Below are 13,750 nucleotides of genomic sequence, written 5' to 3' on the forward strand. Positions count from 1 at the left end.
GGGCCGCGGCGGGGGCGGGGGGAGCCTCCCTGGGCAGGGCCTGTGTCTGGCCCCGTCCCTGCAGCCATTCCGGGCAGTGTCGTCACCTGGGGGCAGCAGTTGAGCAGAAACGCCTTGGCGTTGACCCGTGGTGCCCCGCAGCTGGGCCGAAGGTCGCCCCGAAACTCACCTGCAGGTTGTGCCCTGGCAACCAGCCAGGTCACCCTCCGGTCTTCTACCCCAAAAACAGGTCTAGGGACTGGGGCACCCTGAACATCAGGTTAAGGAAACGCGGAGACCATGCCAGACGTTCTGGAAATCATGGAAAGCGTCCAGTGTCTTGTGTTCTCAGCATCTATCATCCCAGCTTCCATGTACCGAAACACCTGGCGGTCCCGCAAAACACACACTCTCCTAGGATTTTGCGACTGTTATCTTACCTGTATTTCAAGTGACAAAACTGACAATTGAAAGTAGATGACTAGGGATTTCCCTGGCGGTCCAGTGGTTAAGACTTCACTTTCCACTGCAGGGGGTGCAGGTGGATCCCTGGTGGGGAGCTAAGATCCCACATGCCTCTGGCCAAAAAACCAAATCATAAAACAGAAGCAGTATGGTAACAAATTCAATAAAGACTTTAAATATGGTACACATCAAAAAAAAATCTTAAAAAAATGCGGGAAAGTAAATGACTAAGTTACAAGGGCCTCAAGTTACAGCAGGCCACGAGAATTACACACATTTTTCGTTGTTAAACTTTTCAGGTAGATAGGAAAACGGAGAGAGGAGAATTTCTTAGAAATTATTAAAGTGCTGTATCTCAGCTGGACTGTTGACTCTCTGAGGTCCATCAGAAATTAAAAAACTTCAGGCTTAGGTTGCCTCCATGGTTCTCCTTGCAGAGGTTCTCTGAAATAACAGATTTTACAGAAGAACTCAGGTGACAGATTTACTCTTTGATTTGATGTAATGATAAAATCAGAAGTTTGTACGCTTGATAAAGATTTTATTTTGAAGAATAAATTATTTCATTAAGAAGTTCATTCAGATAAATGGTGGAGCAGAATATCCATAAGGAAAAATTAAATGAAGTGCTTATTTTACTTGAAAACTACCAGAACAATGGGAGGTATTTCAGGAATGTTTCCACGTGTCAAAAATGAAATGTTCATTATGATTCTGTCCTGAGACAGGAAATAACTTCAGCATGATAGATTTCATCATTAAAAATAATGACTGTTGATTTCCCTGGTGGTCCAGTGGTTAAGACTGTGCTTCCACTGCAAGGGGCACAGGTTCCATCCGTGGTCAGGGAAGTTCCACATGCCGCTGCAAAAAAAAAAAAAGACTGTTAAGTTGATTTTTTGTTATTTAGTATAAAAACTTAATTTTGTCATTTATCATGATAGATTTAATTATTCAAATGATACACTGTTCAGTTGACCTTTGGTTTCCTAGTATAATATAATTATTTATTTTTAATTTTTTATTTATTTTTTTAATATAAATTTATTTATTTTTGGCTGCATTGGGTCTTCGTTGCTGTGCGTGGGCTTTCTCTAGTTGTGGTGAGCGGGGACTACTCTTCATTGAGGTGCGCGCGCTTCTCATTGCGGTGGCTTCTCCTGTTGCGGAGCATGGGCTCTAGGAGTGACGGCTTCAGTAGTTGTGGCTCGCAGGCTCTAGAGCGCAGGCTCAGTAGTTGTAGCGCACGGGCTTGGTTGCCCCGCGGCATGTGGCATCTTCCTGGACCAGGGCTCGAACCCGTGTTCCCAGCATTGGCAGGCGGATTCTTAACCACTGCACCAACAGGGAAGTCCCTGTAATTTATTATTTTTAAAAGTCCCTGTAATGTATTATTTAAAAAAAACTTTTTACCAAGACAAATTATTCATCCCTTTAACCTACTTGCTGCTTCCCTCTGTTTCAGATTGATGTACAGCTATATATTTTGTCATTTCTTTCACCTCATGATCTATGTCATTTGGGAAGTACAAGTCATTATTGGAATGAAACTGTACGAGATGCAATTCTGTGGAGATATTTTCTGTTGCGGGATCTTCCTTCTTGGTCATCTGTTGACTGGAAGTCTCTTCCAGATCTAGAAATCTTAAAAAAGCCTATATCTGAGGTCACTGATGGTGCATTTTTTGACTACATGGCAGTGTAAGTATCTAGTTTTACGAATTAAAAAGAAGATATTAAATTTGACTATATTACAAGTCAGTAGTCTAAGTTAGTCTTGGCCCTCCTACTAATTTGTTGCATGAATTTTGAGTCTGAGTGTCCTTTTGTAAAAATTGGGGGTTAGGTAAAATAACTTCCTTCATAGAACCCTTTTAGCATTCACATTTTGTTATTTCCCTGTAGTACCTAAGTAGAGTATTCGAATAATTATAGATAGTTTATATGGCAAGAAGTAAAACACTTCTTAAAATTTTCATTATCTTTAGAACACATTTTGTTAAAATAAATACTTTTCCATGTCCAGAGAAGGAAAGGCCAGAGTTCAGACAGGAGTTCTTTTGCATGGAAGAAAACCATTCTTAAGTTTCTGGGAAATAAGATTTTGTTATCACCCAAATGCATTGACATTTTCGAATATCATGTATTAGAGAGAATTAATTATGTTGAGCAACTATAGTGTATTGGATTCTATGATGGATGTTTTATGTATGTTTACTTATTTAATTCTCACGCAATAAGAAGGTATTTTCCTTGTGTTATGGATGTGGAATGAAGGTTCTGCATGGTTATGGATTTGTCTAAGGTCGTATAATTTGTAAGGGACTGTAATGTCGTTATTTCTGGATATAACCTGTTTTATTAAGAGCCCCAAATTTAAGACATTGTAAGTAAAATTTAAAGAATATTTGTGCGTTAGGTAAGAATTGTTTTCCTGTGGTAGATTTAATAGCTACATGTGGGACTTTTTTTCATATTTTAAGTTATTCAGCATCTTTCCTTATTTCAATACAGATGCCATTACATCAAGTCTTGTGAGACTACTTGATTAAAATATACATGTATGTAATTTTAACAAGTGCTACTGTACTCTCACTTGCTAGTGTTACCTCTTCATTGTCCCACAGCCAACCATAACATCAAGTGTTTCTGTGTGCTGTGGAACCACGTTTTCCTAGGGATAGTAATAATCGTAATAACGACCATTTGTGATCATATAAATTATTTCTGATCCTTACGACCCTGGATTGATTGTTATTGTTCAAATAATGCAGATGAAAAAACTGAAGTTTAGACTATAAGTGGCTTATATGACTAATTAAAGTGGTGAGGCTTGGCCAGATCTACATAGCTGCAAAGTTGATTTTTTTTCCCTTCTTGAATTACAAGGTTCCTAAGTAAAGATGATTGTCATGTAACGTTAGTTGTTGTCTTAACCAGCTCGATTTAAAGGGCTTTAGGTTTTATTTTGATTTGAGTAACTTTGTTTTAATTTTTGATAACATGTTGAATTGCTAGTTTAGAAATTTATAGCTATTGAAAAAGTTGAGTCGTTTCTTTCACATGATTCTTAGTTTGCCAGGTTACCTATAAGGAACATTTGAGCTGCCCTGTGATTAATACTTATTGAACTGTTACTGTTAATAGAAGTACCCTAAGAAATTTGGTTATATTGGTAGCTTTAGTAATTTTTTTTCTTTTTTATCTCTAGGGACATTTATACTAACTATGTAGTTTATGTTTAGTACAGAGTTTCTCAGTCTTGGCACTGTTGACATTTTGGACCAGATGTTATGGGAACTGTCTTTTGTGTGCATTGTACGATGTTTAACAGCATCCCTGGACTCTAGACCTTAGGAAATGTTCCCTGGGGGTGCAAGATCTCCCCAGGTTGAGAATCACTGCTTTATGTAGTGAATTTTAAGCATTGAAACACGTGTTAGACCAAGTGTTTCATGAGAGAATCTAAATGAAAAATTAGAAAGTAAGTAACTGATTCCCAAGGAAGACCTCCTCAGCTACTAGACCACTACTACTCCCATAGCATCTTGTGCTTTTTTCTGTCATGAAACTCGGCATACGTATTATAATGGTGCCTGTCCTCCACTGCCCTCCATGAGGATTGGGACTGTATAATCATTATATCCCTTTTGTCTAGCAAGTTCTCAATACATTATATATTGTTGAATGAATAACTGGCTAAGTAAGTGTTTGTGTTAATTTTCTAATTGTGACAATTTTATACAGCTATAAAATGTGCTGTCCATATACAAGAAGAGCCTCAAAATCTAGCCGTCCTATGTATGGAGCTGTCACCTCATTTTTACACTCATTGATCATTCAGAATGAACCACGATTTGCCATGTTTGGACCAGGTTTGGAAGAACTAAATACATCTTTGGTGTTGAGCTTGATGTCTTCCGAGGAGCTTTGCCCAACAGCTGGTTTGCCTCAGAGGCAGATTGATGGTAATTTTCATGTTAATCTACAGTACATAATAATTCAAACACTTTGAGCTTGACTCTAATGTTAAATAGAAAGAAATTAGTTTTTAAATTAATTCTTTGTTGTAATGAAATATACTAATTTGGTGCATGGGAGCCCTCAGGTCTCTATGGACTGAAAGAATTAATTTACTTTTTATAAGAGGTAAGCTTTCTCTTACTTTCTCAGTCCAGAATATGAGATTATGTGAAAGCAAATTGTATGTTGTCAAAATGTTATATTTGTTTGCTATAAAGCAGAAACTAACACACCACTGTAAAGCAATTATACTCCAATAAAGATGTTATAAAAAAAAGTTATATTTGTACATTTACCATATTTTAAAAGAATGTTAACAGCAAAATCCATTCAGCACCTACTATATGCAAAGTACTTTGATATATATTGGAATTTCAAAAAAGAGCTAAATTATCACCTTACCTTTATTTCTATGATAAACAATAGCAACAACAGCCATGGAGTTAGTTTCGTAAGCAGGATGTATAATAAACATGCATAACAGTGTAAACTAGCTTGTGCTTTACTTATTCATTTATTGAGAGTACCCATTAGATACTAAAGATGCAGAGATTTAAAACAAACAACATCAGAAATCTCCTGTTTGCCCTGAAAGGTACTTGGTCTAAAGGAGGGCAGAGACATGTATACAGGTGATTAGAATGTGGTGTAATTAGCTCCTGTGTAGAAAGGTAAGGGTCAGAGAAAGCTCTGCATTGAACCTGATGCCTTACATGAGTCAATAGGATAAGTAGGGGTAGGCCATCAAAAAAAAAGGGTAAAATATTCTAAGCAGTGAGAACTACATTTCTGAAATCCCAAAGTTCTGAGTGTGCATGACACACTTGAAGTAGCTCTGTGTGTCCAGAGTGGGGCCAGGTGAGAAGACGCTTGTATGTCAAGCATTTGTTGAAGGATTTTAAGCAGAGAAGTAAGATGATCAAGATGGCATTTTGGATAGATCACTCTGGCTCCTGAGTGGAGACTTGATTAGAAGTTAAGAAACCACTACAATATTGTGATAAAAATATGAAGGATATAGAATTGACTCAATGTGTGTTAGCAGTAATACGGATAATTCCTGGTTTTTGGTCTGATTTTCATATTGGATGATGGTGCCATTCACTAGGTTAAGGAAACACAGGAGGAAGAGAAACTTTTGATACAAGTAGAGATGCCTGCTATAAGCTAGCCACTTGAATGGAAGCTCCATTAGGGCAGAAAACTTGTCAGCTTTATTCTTAGCTGTGGTGCCAGGCACATAGTAGGCATTCAATGTACATTTGATGAGTGAATGAACGAATGACTTTATGGATTACTTTATGCATCCATATCTCAAGAGAAAGACCTGGGCTAGAAATGAAGATTTGGGAATCATATGAAGTCCACATGGACTTGGAAATTTCTGAGTATAGAGAGGAATATTGTAAGCCAGGTGCTGAAATCATCAGTGAACGTTTGGAGGAAGGGATTATCAAAAGGAGATTCATAAATGACAAGGTTAAGGACAGGAGATGGTATTACAGCTAAATGGTGTGCGTGTCTCAGAGAGATGGAGTTTTTTCAAGAGGGTTGGTGAGTAATGGTTAAGACATGGCATTGAGGAGTAAAGAGACCATTCACCTCATCTCTTTACCCTGAGATGTGAGAGAATAGGTAACTTTGTTACTTGAGACCCCACTGTTAAGAGAAGTGGCACCTAGGGACAGGCTAGTTTCAGGTAGGGCCATGAGGTGGAAGGAACCCTTCAAGAAGAGGTTGGGGATATGGGGAAATTTGCTGATTGTGAAATGGCAATTTCATTCTCCAGACAGCAGCTGGAGTGATTGTTTGAAATTGCCCATCTAATTGTGCCTCAGACCCTGCAAGGTCAGGGAAGAGTGGAGGGATGAATCATTGGCAAGGTGGGGCAAAACAACATGAGAATCATACTGGGCTGAGGTTAGATGTGTTGAGAGGGTAATTTCTGGAAGTTAAACTGATGTAAACAAAGATTAGAGACATGGTAGAATTTGTTTCTGTGATCTCTCTTGGGAGGCCCCTGGTGGCGGGAGGACTAGGGCCACTTTGCCTGGGATGCTTGCAGTCCCAGCCACCAAGATCTCTATATATGTGTTGCCCAGAATGGTGACATAAGATGGCACGGCATAGCTGCTTTAAATACCTAGAGTGGTTATGCAGGGATTAAGGATATGAAAGATGGCGTTGTCCTAATGAGGTAAGTAGAGGCCAGATTATATTAAAATTTTGGTTATCTGAAGAGCAGGGGCTTTGAAGGGAAGAGATGTAATTAAAAGCATTTTAAAGCAATCTCTCCAGCTGCTGTCATAAGAATGGATAGTAAGGGGCAGAAGTGGATTTAGGAGACTAGTTAGAAATGATTACAGAAGTCCAGGTGAGAGATAATTTAAACTAAAAGGTGGGGGTGAGGATGGAGAGAAGTAGACAGATCTAAGAGGACATTTATATAGCAAAAAGAGGTAAAGCCAAGGAAGAGGAAAAGGATCTTTCCAGGAGGCAAGAGGAGAATCAGCCCTGTAGTGTTAACACAGCCAAAGGAGGGAAGGAGTTAAGAAAGAAGGACAAATGACAATGTTGAATGATTTAGATATAAAATAGTAAGAAGCTAGTGTTTAGCACCTGTTACTTACCAGTCACTCCGTAGGTGTTTTACATATGTGATCTCATTTAATGCTTACAATAACCCTAAAAAGTGTGTATTATTTCTATATTTTGATGTCAAAGCAGGCTCACAGAAACATGGGCATATGTGGCAAATTCAGGATCGTAGCCCAAGTCCAATTCAAAATTTCAGTGTCTACCATATTTCCTCAGTTTTCTAAGGTGCCATGAATTTAAAAACAGCTTTTCAGAGTGGGGGAAAAAAGCCATTTGGTTGAATGTGTACGTGGAGTAAAAGACTAATGAGAAACATAAAAGAAGTGAAACTAAGCCTTAGTCTTGAGGATAAATAGTAGTAGCTGTTACGATGCAGCTGCTACTGAGAGGATGATGATAAAGTTAATGATGATAGTGATGATGGTATAAAAAGGAATGTTAGGGCTTCCCTGGTGGCGCAGTGGTTGAGAGTCCGCCTGCCGATGCAGGGGACACGGGTTCGTGCCCCGGTCTGGTGCCGCGGAGCGGCTGCGCCCGTGAGCCATGGCCGCTGAGCCTGCGCGTCCGGAGCCTGTGCTCCGCAATGGGAGAGGCCAGGAGAGGCCGCAGCAGTGGGAGGCCCAAGTACCGCAAAAAAAAAAAAAAGGAATGTTAAAGCCTAGCAGTTTTTCCTTCTATATCCATAGTTTATTACTATGTGAATAAAAATTGCTTACGGCATCTTTTCTTCAACACAAACATTTCATTTTATTCCAAAGCTATATATATCACTTGTCATAGTTTTTCATTTACTCTTTTTACTTATACCAAGTAATTTTTTTCATTCTCATCTTTTGCTGTCTTTATTAATGACTTGTTTTGATAACTGTAATTTTCTCCTTTAGGTATTGGATCAGGAGTCAGCTTTCAGTTGAGCAACCAACATAAATTCAACATCCTAATATTATATTCAACTACAAGGTAAGGCTACCTACTTGGCAACCTATCTGAGACATCAGTAATGGAATATTTTAGGGGGGTGAAGTCTGTTTAGTGTCTGTTTATGTTCTGTATTTACATTTTTCTTATAGAAAGGAAAGAGATAGAGCAAGAGAAGAACATACAAGTGCAGTTAACAAGATGTTCAGTATACAGAATGAAGGGGATGATCAACAGGGAAGCCGGTACAGTGTAATTCCACAAATTCAGAAGGTGTGTGAAGTTGTTGATGGGTTCATCTATGTTGCAAATGCTGAAGCTCATAAAAGTAAGTATTATTTTGTTTTTAACAGTGCTTTCTTTGCAAAGCAAATATGTTTTTAGGCTTTACTGTGGCTTGTTAAGAATATCATGGCTAATTTTATCAATGTGATTCTGTTATTACTGTTAATATTGGATTCCCAAAACTTGATGTGCATTAGGATCACTGAGGGATCTTGTTAAAAACGCAGCTGCCTGATTCCTACCCTGGTGGATTATGACTCATAGATTTGGGTTGTGTCTTGGGCATCTGTTTTTTTAACAAGCTTTACAGAATTCTGATGCACACCGAAGTTTGATACTATAACTACATAGTGTTTTTTTGTTGTTGTATGCGTCTACACTTTTTGTTATTGGTGTTTTGTCTGCTTTTGGCCCTATTCAAATAATTCATGCAGGTAAATGAAAAATTTTACCTTTATTTTAATTATCCAGATAGTAGAGAGATGTGTGGGGTGGAGTGTTTACTTTAAGTAGATTAGTTAAGAACACTATCCATATATTCTGAATAATTGCCATTCACAGTGTGATAAATAGCATGAAAATAGAATACTATTGGGCCACAAGCCAGTATTGTAATTTCTTTCCCAAATCCTCTGTGAATAAAGTAGGGTATAAATATACAATATATTATTCTCACTCGGAACAAGATAGCAGCATCCCACTGCTGAACGAATTTACAGTTTATGGTGCACTGAAATTAACTATAGCAACAAAAGCCAAATCCAGCTCAATTACTGACTAGCTGGACTCATCCTGCTGCATTAATGGCCTAACAGAATAATCGTGTCCATTTCTAGAAGTAAATTCTTTACCTCAGTCTCTTCTGTTCTTCCACATAAAACATCTGGCATTAAATTAAAAATTATAAGATACAAAAAAATATCAAAATGAAATGACCCATTGTCAAGTGATAAAGCATTCAATGGAATTAGACACAGAGATGGCCTGGATGTTAGCCCTCTCAGAAAGAGACATTAAAAGAACTATGATTAATATGTTAAAGAATCTAGTGGAAAAGATGGACAATATATGTGAACAAATAGGGATTTTCAGCAGAGAGAAGGAAGCTATGAAAAAGTAAAATGGGAATGCTAAATATGAAAAATATGATAACAGGTGAACAGTTCCTTCAGTGGACATCTTAACAAAGGAAACCTTTTGTGAATGTGAAGATAGATCAATTGAAATTACCCAAATTAAAACACAAAGAGAAAAAAGAGTAGGGGTGGAGGATAAAACATTCAAGAGCTGGGGGAACCTATTAAGTGATCTAACTCAGGGGTTGGCATTTTCTTAAAGGTCCATATAGTAAATATTTTAGACATGTGAGCCATACAGTCTGTCACAGTTACTCACCTCTGCTATTATAGTGCAAAAGTAGCCATAGACAGTTTGCAAATGAATGGACATGGCTGTTTCACAAAGAAATTTGTTTATAAAAACAGATCTTCAGAGTGTGGTATGCTGACCCCTGATTCAATTTATATGTGATTGGAGTCCCAAAACATGAAAAGAGTAAGAACAGGGAAAAAGAAATTTCTGAACAGATAATGACCAAAACTATTTCAAAATTACTGAAAGAGAATAAACCACAGATCCAAGATTCACAAAGAACTCCAAACCTGATAAATAAAAAATACAGATACATCATAGCCAAACTGATGAAAACCAAAGGTAAAGAGAATATCTTGAAGGCAATCAGAGCAAAACAAAACATACATATAGAGGGCCAAAGATAAGGACAGAGACTTTCTGACAGAATTTTGCTGTAAGCCAGAAGGTAATGAAGGGAAATCTTTATAGTATTCAAGGGGGGCGGAAATCTAATATCCAGCAAAGACATCTTTCAAAAATGAAGGCAAAATCAAGACTTTTTTCAGGCAAACAAAATCTGAGAAAGTTCAATCAGCAGATTTGTATAATAAATATTAAAGGAAACTTCAGGCAGAAGAATATGATACCAGGTAGAAAACTGCATCTACAAAAAGAAATGAAGGGCCTTTAAACAATATAGCTATACATAAAATATTTTTTTCTAATTTTAATTTATTTATCATTATGTAAAGGATAAACAGTAACAATGTATTATGGGCTTATGATATTTTTTAAATAAAATATATTGTAACAATATTACACAGCATGAAAGGCAGAAATGGAAATATAGTATTATGAGGTTCTATATGTGAAGTTATATAATACTTTTTAAAAGTAGACTGTTAGGGACTTTCCTGGTGGCACAGTGGTTAAGAATCCACCTGTCAATGCAGGGGACATGGGTTCGAGCCATGGTCTGGGAAGATCCCACATGCCATGGAGCAACTGAGCCCGTGTGCCACAACTACTGAAATCCACGTGCCTAGAGCCCATGCTCTGCAACAAGAGAAGCCACCACAATGAGAAGCCTGCACACCGCAACGAAGAGTAGCCCCCGCTCGCCACAACTAGGGAAAGCCTGCGCGCAGCAACGAAGACCCAATGCAGTCAAATAAATAAATAAAATAAAAACTAAAAAAACAAGTAGACTGTTATAAGTTTAAAATATACATTGTAAATCCTTGAGCAACCACTAAAACAAAGTGTAACAGAGGTATAGTTAAATAAACCAGTGGTGAAGATAAAATGGAATCATTAAAAAAGTCAGTTCAAGAGAAGGCAGGAAAAGGAACAAAGAATAGATGGAACAAGTCAAAATTCAAGAGGTATATGATAGATTTAAATGTACTGTGTTGATAATTACATTAAATGTTTATTTGTTTTCTATTAATATGTAACAAATTACTGCCAACCTAGTGGCTTAAAACAACATCTGTTTATTAGCTCAGAGTTCTCTATGTCTGAAGTCTTGAGCACGGCATGGCTGGGTTCTCAACCTAGGTCTCAGAGGCTGAAATTAGGGTGTCAGATGGGTTACATCCCTTTCTGGAGGCTCTAGGGAAAAATCTGCTTTCTAGCTCACTCAGTTATTGGCTGAATTCAGCTCTTTACTGTTGTATGGCTGAGATCCCTGTTTCCTTGCTAGCTGTCAGCTTGGGGCAGCTCTCAGCTTCACAGGCCATCGTCATTCCTTGTCATGTGACTCCCTCTGTCTTCAAATCCAGCAATGGAGAGTCTCTCTCACTAGGTAGAATCTCATTTGTTTTAAGGGATCACCTGATTAGGTTAGGCTCACTGAGTTTCATCTCTCTTTCTTGAAGTCAGCTGTGTCTTATGGTATAGCCTAATCATGTCAGTGATAATCCCACTGTATTAACAGATTCCTCCCACACTCAGAGGAGAAGGGATTATACTGGGGTATGAGTCACTGGGGTCATTTTAGAATTATGCCTACCACAAAATGTCAGTGATTTACACTCCAATGAAAGGCAGAGATTTTCAGTTTGGATAAAAAAGCTAGACTCAATTATATGTTTAAGTTTTGGAAACTATGGCCTTTGAAAGAAAGGGTAGTGACAGCTACAGAATTTGTGAGAGGAAAATATCTATATCAAAGTATTTTTGCTTTTAAACCATAGAGACATCTGAGTGGTACTGTTTTTGTTCTCTCTGATTTCACCTAAATTCCTGTCCTTGCAAGGCTGATTAATGTAGTTTTACGAAAGATCAGTAAATGAACACAGCAATAGAGGCAGTTTGTTATGTTTGGATCCTGGTAATTTTTTGCTTCCCTTGTTTTGTTAGTTTTTAATTTTGTTTTATTATTTTTTAAGTCATTACAAGTAATGCAAATTAAGGGTTTTGACTACATTCCTTAGGACATGAATGGCAAGATGAATTTTCTCGTATTATGGCAATGACAGATCCAGCTTTTGGATCTGCAGGAAGACCAATGCTGGTTTTATCTTGTATTTCTCAAGCTAATGTAAAAAGAATGCCCTGTTTTTATTTGGCCCATGAGCTGCGTCTGAATCATCTAAGCCACCCATGGATGGTAAGGCCCTATTTTCTCTGGTGAGAAAAATCTCATTTTATTTTTCACTCTACTTTCTAATTGATTTTTATTTTTAAAATTCTTTTCTACTCATTCTCTTTAATAAAATAACATTCTAAAAGTTAGTTTTAGTAGCTTAATTGGTGGGAGATACTTGGTATCAAAGCTGACCTCTGAGATAAGTAATAAACCTCATATTGGTAGTAATTATAAGACAGAAGAGAAGATGGTATTTTTTAATCTAAGCTCTCTAGAAGACCAAACTTGAGTGACTCACCCAAAGTCTATTGGGATCTTTTTCGTCCTATTCTTTTTTGAGTGTCCAGGAAAATGTCCCACTTAATTATAAGATTTTTCACTCAGTTTCTTATTGACAGTAATCTCTTTTATTTGCTCATAGGTCCAGGATACAGAGGCTGAAACTTTAACTGGTTTTTTGAATGGCATTCAGTGGATTCTTGAAGAAGTAGAATCTAAGCATGCAAGATGATCCTCCTTTCAGACCTTGGGAACTGAAAGCATTTGGAACTTGTTACTAAGGTTGTGATGTGGATATTTGCTCAAGTCAGCTCATTCTGCCCTGCCTTTTTGCAGGTAGGGTTTATATTGGACAGCTGTAGCTACTCTATTTTTTAATATAATTTTTGCTTTTTACCTTAATTACAAGAAAAAAGTTTCAGTGCTAGCATTTGGCCCCAAAATGAACCTTTTAATATTTTAAAATAACATATATACATATATATATATTTTTTAATATTAAATTCTGGAAAAACAAGTTTATGCCTCTCTCATTCTTTGTGGTTTCTCTTCTTTTTGTTTCAAAGATTGCTATAGTGGGGAATAGCAAATTTACTAAGCTTTCAATAGGTTCTTTTCAAAGGTCCTTAACTGGTTATCAAAAAATAAGTTTCTAACTATTTTTAATAAATGTACTATTTAAAACTGAATATTCACTGGAATTTCATTTACTATTATGGCCATACAACTTCTGTTTCTTTTCTGAAACAGTAGGAATTAACTTTGTATCATATTCAATACTAATTCAGTGAAAATAACTGGAAATTCTTGCTCTTTTCAAATAACTTTGAAAGCTCATGAGGTGCTAAAGCCAAATTTTATTCTTTACTCATAGAGAAAATATTCCAGAGACGCTCATGATCATATGACCTCCTATTCACTAATTGCTTGCACTTTGCAGAGGAAACATTACAGTCCTCCTATCTCATTGGAATTGAAGAATTTTTAAATTATAATTTAAAAAGCATAATATTAGTGGTGCTGCACCCAAGATACAGCCTCCATCCTGCGAGCTAGGTGCCGTTTCAAAGAAAGGAGCTGTCACATCTTGGGTGCACTTATCCAGAACTTAGCTTCAGCACTTGTATAGTTGGGGGCAGAGTGAGAAATGCTGACATCCTGCTCTTCCTAGGAAGGTTGCCCTCTGACTTGGAGAGAGAGTGCTGTTTCCTCAGCTGCCCCAGTCTAGAATGGAGTTTCTTCTTTCTGAGCTGGAGG

The 13,750-nt window shown here is 37.4% G+C and overlaps 1 protein-coding gene across 2 annotated transcripts; it reads left to right on the forward strand.

Annotated features, from left to right (window-relative positions):
• Window positions 1-1,915: 1,915 nt before the first annotated feature.
• FBXO4 (F-box protein 4) lies at window positions 1,916-13,005 on the forward strand. Of its 2 annotated transcripts, none has more exons than XM_024740357.1 (6): window positions 1,916-2,145; window positions 4,192-4,412; window positions 7,950-8,025; window positions 8,136-8,311; window positions 12,060-12,235; window positions 12,636-13,005. In XM_024740357.1, the coding sequence occupies exons 1-6, from the start codon at window positions 2,138-2,140 to the stop codon at window positions 12,723-12,725; spliced, it is 747 nt and encodes a 248-aa protein (XP_024596125.1). In that variant the 5' UTR covers window positions 1,916-2,137; the 3' UTR covers window positions 12,726-13,005. The 2 variants fall into 2 exon arrangements, with proteins under 2 accessions (XP_024596125.1, XP_024596126.1); XM_024740358.1 differs by having other exon boundaries at window positions 2,093-2,145; window positions 4,289-4,412; window positions 12,636-12,997.
• The last annotated feature ends 745 nt before the right edge of the window (window positions 13,006-13,750 follow it).

Source organism: Neophocaena asiaeorientalis, unplaced genomic scaffold (genome assembly GCF_003031525.2).
Source record: "Neophocaena asiaeorientalis asiaeorientalis breed wild unplaced genomic scaffold, Neophocaena_asiaeorientalis_V1.1 scaffold57, whole genome shotgun sequence".
NCBI classification, from domain to species: domain Eukaryota; kingdom Metazoa; phylum Chordata; class Mammalia; order Artiodactyla; family Phocoenidae; genus Neophocaena; species Neophocaena asiaeorientalis.

What these genes read in the sequence shown, in the direction of transcription:
- FBXO4 (XM_024740357.1), top strand. An exon ending in ATATTATATTCAACTACAAG is followed by an intron (nt 8,026 to 8,135) that starts GTAAGGCTACCT and finishes TTTTTCTTATAG; the next exon opens with AAAGGAAAGAGATAGAGCAA. An exon ending in AAATGCTGAAGCTCATAAAA is followed by an intron (nt 8,312 to 12,059) that starts GTAAGTATTATT and finishes TACATTCCTTAG; the next exon opens with GACATGAATGGCAAGATGAA.